The sequence below is a fragment of the Papio anubis genome, chromosome 14, assembly GCF_008728515.1.
Source record: "Papio anubis isolate 15944 chromosome 14, Panubis1.0, whole genome shotgun sequence".
Classification (NCBI taxonomy): domain Eukaryota; kingdom Metazoa; phylum Chordata; class Mammalia; order Primates; family Cercopithecidae; genus Papio; species Papio anubis.
The window spans coordinates 87448331-87467033 of NC_044989.1; the positions used below are offsets into that span (position 1 = coordinate 87448331).

General features: G+C 43.5%; 1 protein-coding gene and 2 long non-coding RNA genes across 4 annotated transcripts in view; 2 read left to right on the forward strand and 1 right to left on the reverse strand.

The window, feature by feature from the left end:
• Window positions 1-391: 391 nt before the first annotated feature.
• CD8B (CD8b molecule) overlaps window positions 392-18703 on the reverse strand; it is a 47342-nt gene continuing 29030 nt past the window's right edge. For both annotated transcript variants that reach the window (XM_009184608.4, XM_009184607.4), the window contains one exon: window positions 392-775. In XM_009184608.4, the coding sequence (XP_009182872.1) occupies window positions 672-775 (104 nt within the window). In that variant the 3' untranslated portion in view covers window positions 392-671. The remainder of the gene's footprint in view (window positions 776-18703) is intronic.
• Window positions 4948-7945, forward strand: LOC116270309. Its single transcript, XR_004178334.1, has 2 exons — window positions 4948-5857; window positions 6180-7945. It is a non-coding gene; the product is annotated as an uncharacterized LOC116270309 (long non-coding RNA).
• Window positions 9188-17562, forward strand: LOC116270308. Its single transcript, XR_004178333.1, has 3 exons — window positions 9188-12124; window positions 14123-14263; window positions 17300-17562. It is a non-coding gene; the product is annotated as an uncharacterized LOC116270308 (long non-coding RNA).

The window sequence follows — 18703 nt, forward strand, 5'->3', positions numbered from 1 at the left end:
GCCTGGCCAAACATGGTGTAACCCTGTCTCTACTGAAAATACAAAAATTAGCCATGTGTGGTGGCATGTGCCTGTAGTCGCAGCAGGCAGAGGTAGGAGAATTGTTTGAACCCAGGAGGCAGAGATTGTAGTGAGCTGAGATCGAGTCCCGGCACTCGAGCCTGGGTGACAGAGCGAGACTCTGTCTCAAAAATATATAAATAAATAAATAAAAATAAAATTTAAAAAACCAAAGACGCTTAAAAATGTTTTACCTCACAAGGAGAGAACATCTGCCTGACATAAGTAACCCTCTCTAACCTCAGCATTTGGTGGTTCTTCTGAAATGGGTGGTTCATACTCATGGTGATCTGGTGCGAGAGATGCAGGAAGCAAAGACGTTCCCCAGTACTTAACAAGCTCAATGGTTCCCTTTTCCCAGTCTTTAGGATTTGGGGCAAATTTATTCAAGATGGATACATTTAGTTCCACAAGGTGGACACTTTGGGGGTTCACAAGGATGGGGACCACAGCTCACCAGGGCAGAACTTGAGCCCCCTATGACTTGGGGGGTTGATGGTGGCAGAGAAGTCTCTGCTGGGTGTGTGGGATGATCCCTCTGCAGGACGGAGGAATCTGGTAAAAGTAGTAAAGATCCACTCATCGGGACCTGTGCTTCTTGCCTATGGTTTTCAGGATCCATGGGCTAAGCAGCTTCCGTAAGGTTGCAGTATTGCTGTAGTTTCCGTGCAGGCATCGGGGGACAAGGATTCCTGAAATACCTTCCCCTTGAGGCCTTGCAAAAAGAAAAACAAGAGAGTCTCAATACATGCACCAAGTCAAGGTGTTGGTTACTTACTATTAAGTAATGACTGATTTTTTTTTTCTGTGACTTAGTCGAGTGAGATGTTGTGTCAAATTAAACACAGAAAGAGCTGGTGTATAACACTCGATAGGCCTAGGGTTACCACAGGATCCAAACACATTTGATTCAGGATCTCAAAGTCAGAAAACTCTGTTTCTGTTGATTTCTTCTCAGAAAGAGGAAACCACACACAGAGAATTACCTACTCAGTTATTCCCCAAAGTTCATCTCATTTGGGAAAGCGGGTGATTCCCCTCTTAGGCATCACTCTCAATTTTATTGCCATGGTTAATCAAGGTAAATTTCAATAGTGTCTGACCTGCAAATTAGTTTTCTGCCATTTGGAATCAAGGATGTGCGGGTCTACAGCTGCAAGAGACTTCAGAGACATCCCCATGCTTTAAAAATTTCTCTCAGGAGAGTGGTAAGGTAGGGTGGCTATTGTCACCACAGGTTGGAAGACAAGACGATCACAAATGTCAGAGAATTTATTCTGATGGAAACTTATCCTCTGGGGTGCATTATAATGGACATAAAGACTCAACTTCAGGAAGATGTCAGTTTTCCCCAGTTAATCTACAGATCCAGTGCGTTCAAACTGCCAACCAGATTCTCCTGACAAGCTGATTATCAAATTCATGTGGAAGTATAAAGGACCAAAAATAGCTGAATAATTTTGCTGAAGGGTAAGGGGGAACCCATTATTCCAAATATTATTACTTATAAACTCTAGTAACTTCAACATGAATAGAACAATGAAAGAGAGTGGGGGGCCCTAGAAAATACAGATGTGAAAATGTTGGAGATGGCTGGGCACTCTAGTGGGTAAAGGATTCGATCATTGGTGCTGTGACATTGGCTTCCCATGTGGGAAAAATGTAAAACTTGAACTTTATCTCAAACCATTCACAAATGTATACTCCAGATAGAATAAATATGAAAAGCAAAGTTTCAAAACTTTTTTAAAAATGTGTTTTTAAGACAGAGACATGATAAGGACAGAATTTCTTGGTCAAAATATAAAAGCACAAGCCATAAAAGTGTGATGTTACCATTCAAACATTTGTTTAAAGTATGCAGGGCAAAAACCAATACAAAATTTAAGTCTCAAATTAGTAGAAGATATTTGCAGTGCATAAAAGCAACAGAAGATTTTCATCCATAACATATCAGATTCTCACAAAGTAATAAGTTGAAGACAGCAGAATTAAAACTGGGCAAAGTACGTGACCAAGCCAATATCCAAATAAAAAGATGCTAAACCTTACTTGAATCAGTGAGATGCAAATGAAAACAACTGATATCATTTTATACTCAAATTAGCAAAATGAACAAGACCAATAGCATCAAGCACGGGAAAGGATATGGCCAAATAACTGTTATGCAATGCTGATGGGGATGTAAACTGTTACAACTGCTGTGGAGATAATTTGGGATATCTAGGAAAAATATCTATTAAAAATGAAGATGCTCTGGCCCCAGAACTTCCACTTCCAGGTTCATTGCTCAGAGAAGCTTTGATGTATGAGAATGTTCACAGAAGCACAAACAACAGAAATTGGAAAATTATAATAATTACAAACTAATATCTAATAATAGGGGAATGAATAAAATTGTAATACATTAATAAAATATGACACAAATACATGAACTAGATCCACAGGCATCAACACAGGTAAATCTCAAAAATATGTTGAATGTGGCCGGGCGCGGTGGCTCACGCCTGTAATCCTGGCACTTTGGGAGGCCAAGGCAGGCAGATCACAAGGTCAGGAGATCGAGACCATCCTGGCTAACACGGTGAAACCCCCCTCTCTACTAAACAAAATACACAAAATTAGCCGGATATAGTGGCGGGTGCCTGTAGTCCCAGCTACTCGGGAGGCTGAGGCCGGAGAATAGCATGAACCGGGAGGCAGAGCTTGCAGTGAGCCTGAGATCGCACCACTGCACTCTAGCCTGGGTGACAGAGCGAGACTCTGTCTCAAAAAAAATAAATAAATAAAAATAAATAAATATATATATATGTTGAATGAAATAAGCAAATTTTAAAAGTGCATGTACAGTCTGACATTATTTATAAAGAATAAAAGCACATGCCATATATTATTCATTATTATGTCATTGTTTATAGATACTTACATAATAAGAGAATCACAAGTATAAACAAAGCCTCAAGGCAGAACCCACAAATTTCAAGATAGGGTATGCAGTATTGAGGATGGAATAGGGGTGAAGAAGGGGTCTCAACACAAACATTTTATTGCTTGAAATAAAAGATTGAAGCAAATTTGGCAAAAGTTAAATTTGCTAAATCTGACAGATTTATTTAGCAAATCTGCTAATTTGCTAAATAAACTTGCAGCTAGTGTATTACCTTCAGTAGTTTTCTTTATATTTGGCATAATTCATAGTTCTTGGGAAGAGGTAATTACATATTAAAGATGTATATTCACTGGCTGGGTGCAGTGGTTCATGCCTGTAATCCCAGCACTTTGGGAGGCCAAGACGGGTAGATCACCTAAGGTCAGGAGTTTGCGACCAGCCTGGCCAACATGGTGAAACCTCGTTTCTACTAAAAATACAAAAATAGCCGGGTGTGGTGGCAGGCACTTGTGGTCCCAGCTACTCAGGAGGCTAAGGGAGGAGAATTGCTTGAACCTGGGAGGTGGAGGTTGCTGTGAGCTGAGACCATACCACTGCATTTCAGTCTGGGTGACAGAGCGAGACTCCATCTCAAAATAAACAAATAAATATAAAAAATAAAAGCATATATTCATAATTAACAGAATAACTGTATGTAATGAGTACCTGCTGTGTTCCAGGCACTGTTTAAAGTATAGGCATACTTCATTTTGTGCTGCACGGATGTTCTATTTTTAGCAAATTGAAAGTTTGTGGCAACCCTGCATGAAGCAAATCTATCAATACCATTTTTTAATAGCGTGTGTTGACTTTGTGCCTCTGTGTCACCTTTTAATAATTCTTGCAATACTTCAAACTTTTTCATTATTATTGTATCTGTTCTGGTGACTGTAATCAGTTATTTCTGATGTTACTATTTGAATTGTTTTGGGGCACCATGAACCATGCCCATGTAAGACAGTGAACCTGTTGGGCGTGTTCTGACTGCTCCACCACTAGCCATTCTGTCTCCTTCTCCTTAGACCTCCCTATGCCCTGAGGCATAATATGAAAATTTGGCCAATTAATATTAAAATTAGGCCAATTAATAACCCTACAATGACTTCTAAGCGTTCAAGGGAAAGGAAGAATTGCACATCTCTCACTTTAAATCAAAAGTTAGAAATGATTAAGTTTAGTGAGGAAGGAATGTTGAAAGTGGAGATAGGCTGAAAGCTAAGTCTCTTGTGTCAAAATAATTAGCCAAGTTAAGAAGGCAGAGAAAAAGTTATTGAAGGAAATTAAAAGTACTAATCCAGTGAACACATGAATGATAAGAAAACGAAATAGCCTTATTGCTGATAATGGAGAGAGTTTTAGTGGTCTGGGTAAATCGGAACTGCCACAAAATTCCCTTAAGAGAAAGCTTAATCCAGAGCGAAGTCCCAACTCTCTAAAATTTTATGAAAGCAGAAGTGGTGAGGAAGCTGCAGAAGAAAAGTTTGAAGCTAGGAGAGGTTGGTTGATTCAAGTGGTTTAAGGGAAGATACCATCTCCTTAACATCAAAATGCAACATGAAGAAGCAGGTGCTAATATAGAAACTAATAGGTGCTGCAGCACAGCAAGTTATCCAAAAGATCTTTCTAAGATTATTGACAAAGGTGGCTACACTAAACAACAGATTTTCAATGTAGACAAAACAGCCTTTTATTGGAAGAAGATGCTACTAGGTCTTTCACAGCTAGAGAGAAGTCAATGCCTGACTTCAAAGGACAGCCTGCCTCTCTTGTTAGTGGCTAATGCAGCTGGTGACTTTACGTTGAAGCCAGTGCTCATTTACCATCCTAAAAACCCTAGGGCCCTTAAGAATTATGCTAAATCTACTCTACTTATACTCTATAAATGGAATAGCAAAGCCTGGATGACAGCACATCTGTTTAGAGCACGGTTTACTGAATATTTAAAGCCCACTGTTGAGACTCACTCAGGAAAAAAGATTCCTTTCAAAATATGACTGCTCTTTGAAAACGTACCTGGTCACCCAAGAGATCTGATGGAGATGTACAAGGAGATTAATATTGTTTTTCATGACTGGTAAAACAACATTGCTTTTACAATCCATGGACCAAGGAGTAATTTTGACTTTCAAGTCTTGTTATTTAAGAAATACATTTTGTAAGGCTAGGGCTGCCATAGATGATGATGCCTCTGATAGATCTGGGCGAAACCTTCTGGAAAGGATTCACCATTCTAGATGCAACAAAGAACATTTGTGATTCATGGGAGGAGGTAAAAATACCAACATTAAGAGGAGTTTGGAAGCAGGTGATTCCAATTCTCCTGGATGAGTTGGAGGGAGGGGTTCAAGACTTCAGTGGAGGAAGTAATTGCAGGTATGGTAGAAATAGCAAGAGAACTAGAATTAGAAGTGGAGCCTGAAGACGTGGCTGAATTGTTGCAATCCCATGATCAAACTTGAACACATGAGGAGTTTATTCTCTCTGATAAGCGAAGAAAGTGGTTTCTTGAAATGGAATTTACTCCTGGTGAAGATGGTGTGAACATTGTTGAAATGACAACAAAAGATGTGGAATATTACATAAACTTAGTTGATAAAGAGACATCAATATTTGAGAGGCGTGACTCCAATTTTGAATGCTGTTCTACTGCAGGTAAAATGCTATAAAACAGCATTGCATGCTACAGATAAATCTTTTGTGAAAGGAAGAGTCAATCAATGTGGCAAGCTTTGTTGTTGTCTTATTTTACGAAATTGGCACAGCCACGCCAACTTTTGGCAACCACCGTTCTGATCAGTCAGCAGCCATCCACATCAAGGCAAGATACCCGCCATCGGCAAAAAAATTACGACTCACTGAAAAGCTCAGGTGTGGCCGGGCGCGGTGGCTCAAGCCTGTAATCCCAGCACTTTGGGAGGCCAAGACCGGCGGATCACGAGGTCAGGAGATCGAGACCATCCTGGCTAACACGGTGAAACCCCGTCTCTACTAAAAAATACAAAAAACTAGCCGGGCGAAGTGGCGGGCGCCTGTGGTCCCAGCTACTCGGGAGGCTGAGGCAGGAGAATGGCGTGAACCCGGGAGGCGGAGCTTGCAGTGAGCTGAGATCCGGCCACCGCACTCCAGCCTGGGCGACAGAGCCAGACTCAGTCTCAAAAAAAAAAAAAAAAAAAAAAAAAGAAAAGCTCAGGTGATTTTAGCATATGTTTGGTAATAAGTTATTTTTGATTCAGATATATACATTGGTTTTTTTCAGACATAATGTCTTTGTACACTTAGTAGACTACCTTATAGGGTAAACATAACTTTTATGTACCCTGGGAAACCAAAAAATGTATGTAACTGGCTTTATTGTGATATTCGCTTTATTGTGGTGGTCTGGAACTGAATGTGAGATATCTCTGAGGTACTGTACTGGAATTTCCAAGGTTAGTGAAACATCCTTTCTGTAGCCTGAGTGGTGAGATTTAGGCTAGTCTCCAAAATATCAAAACTAACTAGAATATAATGTAATAACAGTGATCATTAAGATAACAATGCTAGCAGCTACCATTCACTGAGTACTATGTGCCATGCACTCTGCAAGCGCTATTTTATTAATGCTCGTGTGTGAGGTAGATATTATTATTATTCTTGTTTTATATTCAAGGTTCAGAGAGGTTAATTCACTTGCTCAGAGTCACACAGGTAGCCCAGATCTGCTATGTGCCAGCCCTAATTACTGAGCCATCCTGTCTGTCCCACCTTTTCTGAGCCAACTCCCGGCTTCTCCTGCACCACGGGTCGTGTAGCTGGCTTTGAATATAGGGTCGTGTAGCTGGCTTTGAATATAGGTGCTCTTTTTATATAGATGCTCTTGAAAGGATCAACTTTCCTTTTTTTTTCAAATAATTCAGTAACTTTGACTTTTTATTAGGTTACACTGGCCTTCTCCCAGGTTTTTCATTAAATTCATGAAGACTGCTGCTCCTTAAATTCTCAAGGCGTTGGAGTCAGGCCGCCTGGGGTGAATCCTAGCTTTCAGATTTATCAAATGTGGTGTGATTTCTAGGATGCCATTGAGCCCTGCTAAAGGAGTTGCTAATATCCACCTCTTCCTGCCCAAAGAACCCGCAACTCCCAGCACAGTGCTGGTGCCTGTGAGGCACTCAGCAGATGGGAGCTTTGTTCCTAGTTGTGTTGTGATGGGGAAGCAACATGGCGCCTTGTCCTGCGGGCACACTTGAGTTAAGATCACACTGGGGTGCCTTCAGGCCCTGGGCCGAGTTGGGGCATAGGCCGAGTTCGGATATTGCTGCAGCCTCAGAACTGCCCAGAGTTGACTGAAGACACTCAGGGACCTCCATAACTGAGAGCAGGCAGAGGCATTGTTTTTAACCCAGTGTGGACCCCCAAATGGAACATTTTCCTTCCCTAGGTGAACGCCTTCAGAACCCTCCGAAAATCACAGTTTCACTTTTAGCAAGGCCTCGCTGCAGCAGGGGAAAGCCCCCACAAACCCAGTCCTCTCCAAAGGGAGTGTTCTGAGCCCCCTGCTTCCTCCACTCTTCTCTTCCCCCTGGTTAATTCCTTCGCTGCAGCTCCTTCTGCCTTCTTTCTTTCTTTGCCTTTTCAAGCCCGGCTCCTCTCTGATTTTGGAGGGCTGGCGCAGGCTTGGGCCCTTCTTTCAAGGTTCTGTATTGTCTGTCTGCCCTGTGGCTTCTCCTTCTGCAACTCCGAGCAACTTTGTGCTTGGATTGCAGCTCCCAATAGTCCTGCCCTGACTTGCCCCAGGCACAGGGCAGAGATGAACCAGGGACTGTACCCAGGGTTTTGAGTTCCTGCCATGTTTATAGCATCAACTCTCCTTTAGCTCTTGGGAAAAAGAGTTTTAAAGTGCTGCAATCTTCTAACACAAAATTATATCAATGCTGAAAATGTGTTTTCCACTTATACCCCAGCAGGAAAAAAAAAAAAGAGGATATCTATTTCAGGTGAGAGTCATGATGACCTCAGAAAGCAATATAAAAAGCTATCAAAATGTTTATACGGGTAGATTCAGTAATCCAATCTGGAACGTTTCTCCAATGGATGTAATCTTAGGCTTGGCACAATACAGTATGAACAGAGATGTTAAATGTTAAAAGCAATGGAAATGTTCAGAAATAACGGAATACTTAAGTAAACAGTGATAATGCATTCAGTATATTTTTAGGGATTAACAAGATGTTTTAGAATTACGAAACTTGTGGAAAGATTGACAAGGAAAACGCAGACAGCATGCTTGATACAAACATACATTCAGCATGATTATAACCATATAAAATGTAAAAAATGTTTTTAAAACATGAGAAGAAATTACACCAAGATGTGTTTCCCTTGCTGTTGTTTCTAGTGGCTAATTTTTGCAATGCGTATTACTGCAGTTATAATACCTTTACAAATGGAAAGCTTAAAAATAACTCACTTCCCTTCCCAGAGAGCAATGCTCAGTGCAAAGCCACACTCCACTCCAGAGATGGCCTTCAGCACTGGACTTTTTGGGGCCAGAATCAAGCAGTATGTGTCACTTCTTGTCTTATGTTGTTGGTGCCACTTATTCATATGTTGTCTCATAATTCTGCAGTTGTTTAATGTGTTTATATCTTTCTCCACAACCATTTTTTTAAAGCTATTTTTAAAATTGTGGCAAAACACATGCATAACACAAATTTACCATTTTAGTCATTTCTAAGTATACACTCCAGTGGCATTAAGTATATTGATATTTTTGTGCAATCATTACCACCATGCATCCACAGAACTTTTTCATCTTCCTAAGCTAAAACTGTACCCATTAAGCACCAACCCCCTATGCCCCATCCCCCAGTTCCAGGTAACCGCTATGCTATTTTCAGTTTCTCTGACAAATTCAGAGACACCACTCTTGGTACCTCCTACAAGTAGAATCATACTGTATTTACCTTTTTGCACAATCATTTTTTAAAACTTTAAAAAAAATTAATTAATTTGACAGTCTCACTCGGTCACCCAGGCTGGTTGGTGTTTGCAGTGGCATGATCATGGCTCACTGTAGCCTTGACCTCCTGGACTCAAGTGATCCTCACATCTCAGACTCCCGAGTATCTGGGACTAAGGCACCCACCACAGTGCCTGGCTAATTTTTTAATTTTTAGTAGAGATGAGGTCTCACTGTTGCCCAGGCTGATCTCAAACTCCTAGGCTCAAGGGATCCTGCTACTTCAGCCTTTCAAAGTGCTGAGATTACAGTGTGAGCCACCAGGCTCGGCCTGCAGAATCATTTTAAAAAGCTCTCTGAGGATAAGGATGAAGGCCCTGATTTGTTTTCATTGTAAGCATAATGTTCATTTGCTCATTGATTTGACATTCACTGTGCACCCACGACATGTGTGCACTGTTCAAGGCAGGGTTTAAGCAACGCTCAAGAAGCACATGTGGTCTCTCAAGGGGACGGTGTAGTGGACAGAGATAATGAAGAAAAACACAGGGAAGAAAGAATGACAGAGAGTGAGAAGTGCTGTAAGTGCAGTGACAGAGACCACCCCGGGGCCTCCTGGATAGGCTGCATGTTTGTAGGATGATGGGGAGTGGTCCTGGAGAAGACTGAGGAGGAGCCCTAGGGGGTCCAGGCAGAGAGAGGAGGGGCACAGAGCTGGAGGAGGGAAGGGCGTTTGTACAGTGTGTGTGTGCGTGTGTGTGTGTGTGTGTGTGTGTGTGTATGCTGGGGGACATGCAGGGAGATGGCAGGCCTCAGCACTGGGGAGAGCTGGAGTGCATTCTAGATGCAGCAGGGAGCTAGAGCAGGGACCCTCTTCTCCCTGCTTGGCCTGGCAGCAGGGAAGGAGGCCCTGGGCTATGGCTGATTGCAGTCAACACTGAGGAACAAGTGCCAATGCTTCGTGCAGGGCACAACCTCTGCCACACTTTTACCTATGTGACCTTCTGGGCCAGGTGCTGTGTGAGGTGCTCCATTTCTCAGATAGGAAGGCTGAGGCTCAGATCAATGCTGCCTTGCGCACAGCTGGAAATGGCCAAATCAGTCCCAAAGCCCCACTTTGTTCTGCGTCTTTGTGAAGGGCCGGGTGGCTGTGTGTGCAGTGTCTGTTGTGCTGGACATACAACAGGAAAGCAATTGTTACCTCTAATTTTTAGGAGGCCAAAGGACAAGAAGCCACGTGCTGTAGGCCAAAGAGCAACTAAGGGATTGAAGAGTAAATCTGTGATTGACTGAGCAGATGAAAAGAGGAAAAGCCTCCCCCAGCACAAACCCGCAACCCATTCCCTTCCCAGCGTCCTGGCAGGAGGGGGTTTCATCACTGTCCTGGGTCAGGGAAGAGAGAGGGAGGCCTTGTGGTGGAGGGGAGGGGAGGAGAGCTCACCATCAAAGGTGTAAAGAAGGTTCTAGTCCCTCCAGAGCACACTCAGGGATGCTTTCTTGTGCTTCTGTCGCAAGGCCTGCTCTCAATCTTGCTTACTATAAATGCAGTGCTACGTCCTGCTTTTCCTTTACTTCATTGCATAAACCTTCCCTGAATCACTTACAGAATCTTTAGAACCACCATTTTTAAGGTTTGAATAGTTGCGTACCAAGTAAATGACCACAGCTTATTGAAACTCCTCTTTGTAGTCAACCACTTAGATTGTTCTGTTGTTATTTCTAGAACACATAACTAATGCTAATAAATAATGATGATAACACAGATTAGTATTTCCTGAGGATGGATCTCTTGTGTGGGTTCCAAAGCTCTAAGCAATTTCTATGGGCCCTGGAGTTTCCTCCACAGCTCCTAAGGCGGCTCTGGCACATGAGGAAGCTGGGAAAAGAACAGGGGTGATGGACACATCTGCCTTGCAGGGGTGATGGGCGCATCTGCCTTGGTAAGTGAACTTGTTGGTTCTGTCCCACGCAGCTTGGGTGTCTGCATGGCCGTGTGCTGCTGGGGTTGGAGAGGGGCCGCCCTACATAACGTCCCCACATAAAAGGGGCAGGTGTGCAGGTGGTCCCAGGGATGGTGGCAGCTTTGTCTGACTCCCCTCTACTGGGGGCTGTGGGGGATGTGGGAGTGGAGGGTGCGGATCACCCTCCTCCGGGGTCCTCCAACCTCTCCTTGGCCATTCTCTTTGACTTCCTTGGGAAAGAGTCCAGGCTTCAGAGGATTCTTTGCCCATTTCAATCTGACCCCATTTGAATCCCCAACGGTCGCAGTAAACCCCAGGCACACAAAGACAGAGACTTGTGGCTGGCTTGCGGTTGCTGTGATCACGTTGGAATCAGACAACGGCTGCCCTGGCAGGCAGCACCCAGGCACCTCTCAGGTGGGAAAAGATTGAGCCAGGTGAATGTCCCGGGGCTCCAGCCAGCTCAGGCTCCTATGGGTGATAACTGCACCTCTCGGAGGAAGCCAACAGAAAGTGCATGCAGCGGCAACATGAGCAAAGAGAAGTGCTGGGACCCGTTCTTTGCTGCCACCTCCAAGTCTGAACAGCAGGCTCTAAGGGGGGCATGGGACCCCCTCAGGAAGGGCCACTGCCCGTGCCTCACCTCCTGCCCGCCACTCCACTCTTTATTGCCCTACCTGACTGTAACAGGCTGCGTCTTCAACGTGGTGTCAGCTGCCCCAGAGACACACCTGAAGAACACCAGGAGACAGGGGTGCCATTAGGACATGAACAGGAGCTCCTACCTGAATGTGCAGACCTCCACCACTGGAGCTCTCGGGGGGAAAACATCCACGACAGCCTCGCTGAGCCTTGAAACATTTGCAGACCAAGCAGGCTCAGGTGCCCGTGTTTGCAGGCGGTTTTGTAGAACGTGTCATTTATCTTATATTGATGTACCCTTGAAAGCCCGAGAGGAAGTGTGGTCTTGTGGGGAGCTCTGTGCAGGCAACATGAGAGTCTGTATTGTCTTCCTAGCTCTGCCCCGGTTGTCAGAGGAGTCCATCTGGGCCACAGGGGTGAGGGGCCGTCACCCCTGCCTTTTGGTTAGCCAGTGACACCTCCCCAGTTGTGTGGCAGGTGATGCAGCAAAAGTGCCCATGAGCTCCTCTCAACATTCAAAACAAAACAGAGAGCCACTCTAAAACAGTGGATTTCTTGCAAATGGAATATGCTGAGAATCTGTGACATGTGCAGGTCGGTAAGTGAGAAGGAAACAGGAACTACCGATCTATTCTGACAATGTAGAAAGCAGTGGAGGTTTGGGGCCAGGAGAACAAAAGACCTATGGGAGAGGAGGTGACCCAGCAAGGGTGGCCATGGACTTGGGTGAATCACCTGAGCCCTGTCACTTGGAAAGAACCCTAACAACCATCTTAATCCTTTCTGCATAGATACCTTACTGTGCTGCTGCTGGGTGTGAAGCATGGCTACTAAAAATGTTCACTTCATTTTTAAAAAGTAGAGCAGGTTCAAGGTTATTGCTGTAGAAGACAGTGTCGCTCTCACTCATGTGCGTTGTGGGAGGTTTCCTTAGCAGGATTGAAAGAGGTGGAATTACAGTGGGCACTGGAATTGGCTATGGTTCACACATGTAGACATGATTGCATTTTTTTTGTTGTTTTGTTTTGTTTTGAGACAGAGTCTCGTTCTGTCGCCCAGGCTGGAGTGTAGTGGCACGATCTCGGCTCACTGCAACCTCTGCCTCTCGGGTTCAAGCGATTCTCCCGTCTCAGTCTCCCAAGTAGCTGGGATTATAGGTGCCCACCACCACACCCAGCTAATTTTTGTATTTTTAGCAGAGGCAGTGTTTCACCATGTTGGCCAGACTGGTCTCCAACTCCTGACCTCAGGCCTCCCAGAGTGTGAGGATTACAGGTGTGAGCCACCGTGCCCGGCCGACTGTGGATTTTATCGCAGCAAAAAGTTCATCTTGGTACATCAGCTAAGACTGTGGTCAAGTGTAAGCCATTGAGTAGACTGGTTTTTGAGTGATTCTTGGAAGCTTGCAAGGACTTCTTTTGAGAAAAAAAAATAAAACTCTCTGGTAGAGTTAAACATGAATCGGCTTGCCCTGAGAGTTCGGGTTCTATGTCATGAGAGGTAGTTAAATGTGGATTGGGGGCCTGGTGCGGTGGCTAATGCCTGTAATCCCAACACATTGGTAGACTGAGGTGGGTGGATTGCTTGAGCCCAGATTGAGACTAGCCTGGCCAACATAGTGAAACCCCATCTCTACAAAAATACAAAAAATTAGCCAGGCGTGGTGGCATGTGCCTGTGGTCCCAGCTACTCAGGAGGCTGACGTGGGAAGATCACTGGAGCCCAGGAGGCAGAGGTTGCAGTGAGCCGAGATGGCACCACTGCACTCCAGCCTGGGTCACAGAGCAAGACCCCATCTCCAAAAAAAAAAAAAAAAAAAAAAATGTGGAGTAGACAAATATGGGGCAGGGTTGCTGTTTGCTGTAAAGGGTGTTCACGTTTTATTTTGGAAGCTGAATTAGGTGAACTTTAAATTCTTTTTGCAACATAGAGTTCTACAGCTCCGGACTAATGGATCAGATTTTGCTAGTTGCAAAGATTTTTGAATTTTAATTGCAGTTTGCTGCTGTTTCACCCACAACAAAAGTAGAGGAAGAACTCATAGCTTATATGCACTGATCATGAACTCTGGGACTTCATAGAGCAGACGAGGAAAACTTGTGCGGGACCTGAACTTGAACTGCCTTGACTCTTGTTCCCATGTGCTGGGGGATGGGGCAAGGACATCTCACTGGGTATCAGTGGGTGGTATACACTATCTGAGTAAAGTCCTATCCTTATAGTGTTGTTTTCTTGCCTGGTGACTTGACTGAGTTTAGGCTTAGTGACCTGCTTGTAAAATGGCAAGAGTGTGTACGTGCATAAGTGATTAATTGACATAATGCAGGTAAATAGTACAGTACCAAACGCATAACAAATGCTTAATAAATGAAGATGGTGGCCGGCAAGTGGGGGTGCATGTCAATAAACAACATGTGAAGATATGGATCATCTGGTCACTTTAAACTTTTAGCCAGATCAATGTGTGTGTCTGGACCCACAGAGAAGTTTTTAACACAGATATATAAAGTAGATAATCTCATTTATATTTTGGAAAATTTTAATTTTTAAAAATTTTTGTTATTTGATGATGATGATTTGTTTCCCCTTCAGAGGAGGTTTTCCAACTCTAGGAGATGCTGTTGACAATCTCACTTCTGAAGTTAAGAGGCCTTTTGAGTGGCTCTGGCCACTGAGAAGTGAAACCCTGGGAGCAGCTAGAGACCGCCAGCCTGTGATATTCAGAGTCAATGTGTAAGTGTGAAGTTCTGTGCAAGTAGGTTTTAAATAGGTACAGCCTAAAATACATAATTTTCTTATTATCAAAATCACATGCCTTTTTAAGGAAAACTCTAAGAAACACAGAAAAGCAAAGAGAAGAGGAAAATGAAGTATTCATATGGGTCTACCTCCAAAGATGCAACCAGCAACCCGCAACCTCTACTTTATTATCTTTTAGATTCCTTTACTCTCTTAAAAATGGGGCCCTACTCTAGCTGCTCTAATACCACTTCATCACTTTTTAAAAGCAGTAATTTGTTTCTTGTCATTATCTCTTCTCCATATATACGTACACACTTCTTTTTTTCAAAATGGAGATTGCATTGTTGTTTTGCCTGGTGGTCAGTGTAACACACAGATGGAAGTACTGCACATGCATAAACACTCGTAATCTGCCCCTCACCAATCCCTGTCGCAATCAGAGTAACCATTTTGGCATAAGCTCTTTCTTTACTTTTTTTTTTTTTTTTTTTTTTTTGAGATAGAGTCTTGCTCTGTTGCCCAGGCTGGAGTGCAGTGGCACTATCTTGGCTCACTGCAACCTCTGCCTCCTGGGTTCAAGCAATTTCCCCAGCCTCATCCTCAGCCTCCTGAGTAGCTGCAACTACAGGTGCATGCCACCATGCCCGGCTAAGTTTTTGCATTTTAGGAGAGACAGGGTTTCACCACGTTGGTGAGGATGGTCTCGATCTCCTGACCTCGTGATCTGCCTGTCTCGGCCTCCCAAAGTGCTGGAATTATAGGCATGAGCCACCGCGCCCGGCTGGCATATGCTCTTTCTGAATATTTTGTTTACTGTGGATTCCTAATTAGGGAAAAAGTAGTCAGGCTGGTGGGAGTCAGGCGGGTGGGAGCAAGGGAAAATAAAAAGAGAAAGCAGATAAGCAACAAGTCTGCCTTTCTTTATGGTCCAGGACACACAGTCCTTCCGAGCAAGTAACTCTCACCAGACACCTGCAAGTTAGTTCACTGCAACCTTGGCATTATTAATACTACACAAAGCCCTCTTCAACAGATGGTATAAACACTACCCTGTAAAATCTCCAGCAAACCTTTGTTTCCTTGCTGTCAGTTTCTCTCTGCTGCCTGCCCGTTGTCACTCTGGCAACGTATTTTCTAATAAATCTTCTGCCTTTCTTTACCTGCAACTGTCTCGGTAAATCTTTTACCTCCACACCACCGGCTGTCATTCCCCCACGACATTGAACACGTTTCTCACACAGGTAATTTCTTTCCTCTTCTGCCCAGGGCTGGGTTCATAGAATATCTAATATTTGATAATCTGCTTTTTACATTTAATAATGCATTGTGAATATCTTTCCATTTATTAAACATTCTCGTACAGCATTATTTTAATGTCATTTATTACCTTACATGGATGTATTCTCATTTATTTCACTGGTAGGTACTTAGGTTTTTAGCATGTTTTTCCTTTTTTTTTTTTATTTTTTTTTTTGAGACAAGGTCTCGCTCTGTCACCTAGGCTGGAGTGCAGTGGTATGATCCTGGCACACTGCAGCCTCAACCTCCTGGTTTCAAGTGATCCTCCCACCTAAGCCTCCTAAAGTGCTGGGATTATAGGCACGAGCCACAGGGCCCAGCCAGTTTTTAGCATGTTTTCAATATGCTCACAATACTGCAATGCATGTCTTTGCCACTAATAATTCTTGTGGGACTGGGCGTGGTGGCTTGCACCTGTAATCCCAGCACTTCGGCAGGTCACTTGAGGCCAGCAGTTTGAGACCAGCCTGGCCAACATGGCAAAACCCTGTCTCTACTAAAAATACAAAATTTAGCCGGGCGTGGTAGCACATGCCTGTAATCCCAGCTACTCGGGAGGCTGAGGCATGAGAACCGCTTGAACCTGGGAGGCAGAAGTTGCTGTGAGCCGAGATCGTGCCACTGCACTCCAGCCTAGGGGACAGAGTGAGACTCTGTCTGAAAAGAAAAAAAAAAAAAAATTATTGTTATTATTGTGCATAACCAATAACATCAGGAATATTTTCATGATATATTCATAGAAGTGAAATTACTGGTTCAAAAAAAAGTACACAAATTTGAAGCTCTAGATATGTATTGCCAAACTGCCCTTCAGAATGGTGAGACCAGCCTGGACTCCCAGCAATGGCTTATGAATGAGCCCATTTATCAGCACTCTCATCCGCCTGAAATGTTATATTATGGTACAATCTGGTAAAATCCATTTAAAAAATGCATTCCTTTTGTTTGTTTATTATTTTAATACTTCCAATTTACATTAGAAACCAGTTTGCATTTAATTTTATTAGATTTTATTATTAAATTACTAAATTTCTGGTTTCTTTCTGTCTTTTTAAGAAACATTATTTATTTAAATCATTTAGAATTTCTTTTGGTGTCAGATATGAAGGGCTAAAACTCAGTTTTTTCCAAATAGTTAACCAATTGTCCTGGCACTCTTTATTATAAGCTATTCTTTTGTTTGTTTGTTTTTGAGACGGAGTCTTGCTCTGTTGTCCAGGCTGGAGTGCAGTGGCCTGATCTTGGCGCACTGCAACCTCTGCCTCCTGGGTTCAAGCGATTCTCCTGCCTCAGCCTTCCAAGTCGCTGGGATTACAGGCACCCGCCATCATGTCTGACTAATTTTTGTATTTTTGTAGAGACAGGGTTTTACCATGTTGGCCAGGCTGGTCTTGAACTCCTGACCTCAGGTGATCTGCCTGCCTCGACCTCCCAAAGTGCTGGGATTACAGGCATGAGCCACCGTGCCCAGCTTCTATAATCTATTCTTTCCCCATGTTTGTGAATGCTACGTTTGTCATGTAATCCACATGTTCAAATGGAGTCTATTCATGCATCACTTCAGTTGTTGAAATCAGCAATTTAAAACTGATCAGTAAATATCTAGCAGCTGATAATCCCATGAGGCCAGAGAAACTTTTGCCTTTGAGAAAGAAAATGTTTTCCTTCTGATTCTAAAATAATAGGTGAGTTGCATTCCTCTGTCTCTGCAATTTTTCCTTCTGCTAGGACCCACAGATGGGGAAAATGAGACATCTGATGAGGCAGCAGGAATCCAGAAACCAGAACACGGCTAACCAGTAACGAAGTTGTGGGATCACTGACGCTCCCCTACCCCAGACACGGGTGGTCAAAGTAGAAACTGAAGATCAGCCTCAGAGACTCCCAGACTGAGGAGTCAGCCTAATTTTCTGATAAGAAATTAAAGACTAGGGGCTGGGGGAAGTGAGAGAAGTATTATTATTCTCAAACTTTTAGGGGGAAAAAAAAAACACAAAATGAAACAAAACAGTGAAAAGAATGATCAGGAAGTCAGTAACTTCATTGTGCCTGTGCTTGCAATGCCATGCTTTTAACTGTAGGAATTAGCCATTGTAATAATAAATCCCACTGCTGTAAAGAAAGTATAAGTGAGTGGGAAAGGATCTTAATTGTGCTCTCTCATCTGACCAGCTTGAGTGTTCACACCATGCAGCCACAGCCAGAGCAGCACACTCTATCTGGGGTGGTGAATTGTAATTTTAGGCAAATATCAGAGGAGAAAATAAATTACCTTGAGTGCTTATAAAACTAAAAATAGTAAGAGAAGGCCAGGTGCGGTGGCTCACACCTGTAATCCCAGCACTTTGGGAGGCTGAGGAGGGTGGATCACCTGAGGTTAGGAGTTCAAGACCAGCCTGGCCAACATGGTGAAACTTTGTCTCTACTAAAAATACAAAATTAGCCGGGCATGGTGGTGTGTGCCTGCAATCCCAGCTACTCGGGAGGCTCAGGCAGAAGAATCGCATGAACCCGGAAGGCGGAGGCTTCAGTGAGCCAGGATCATGCCACTGCACTCCAGCCTGGGTGACAGAGTGAGACTCGATCTCAAAAAATAAAAAAATTTTAAAAAAAGAGGAGATGTCATATCAAATAAGAGGAAGGGCACAGTCACATGAGGTTTTTATGTGGCACCAAATAACCTGTTTGAGTAGGGAATAAATGCCGACACTGTCAGGTTATGAGCCACTACGATGCCCACTTTTCCTGCCCCCACTCTCCCTTCTGTTGTTGGTTTGCCCCCAATTTACTGCTCCCTGTGTGTGTTGAGCTTTGTAAGCTGCCCCAGATCCTTTTTGGGAATTAGGCAATGCAAGAATAAATAAAAACATTGATTCTTAGGAGCTTTTCAATGTATTATAAAATTGAATTTTAACAGACAAGTTAATAAAAATAAAAAGAGGAATACTTTTGTTTTGATCTCTTGTTATTTAAATGAAATTAATTCCTTTACCAGTGGAAAGTTTTTGTTTTAACACTCATGGTCAGCGCTGGCCTCCCCTCCTCTCCTCTCCTCTCCTCTCCTCTCCTCTCCTCTCCTCTTCTCTCCTCTTCTCTCCTCTTCTCTCCTCTCCTCTCCTCTCCTCTCCTCTC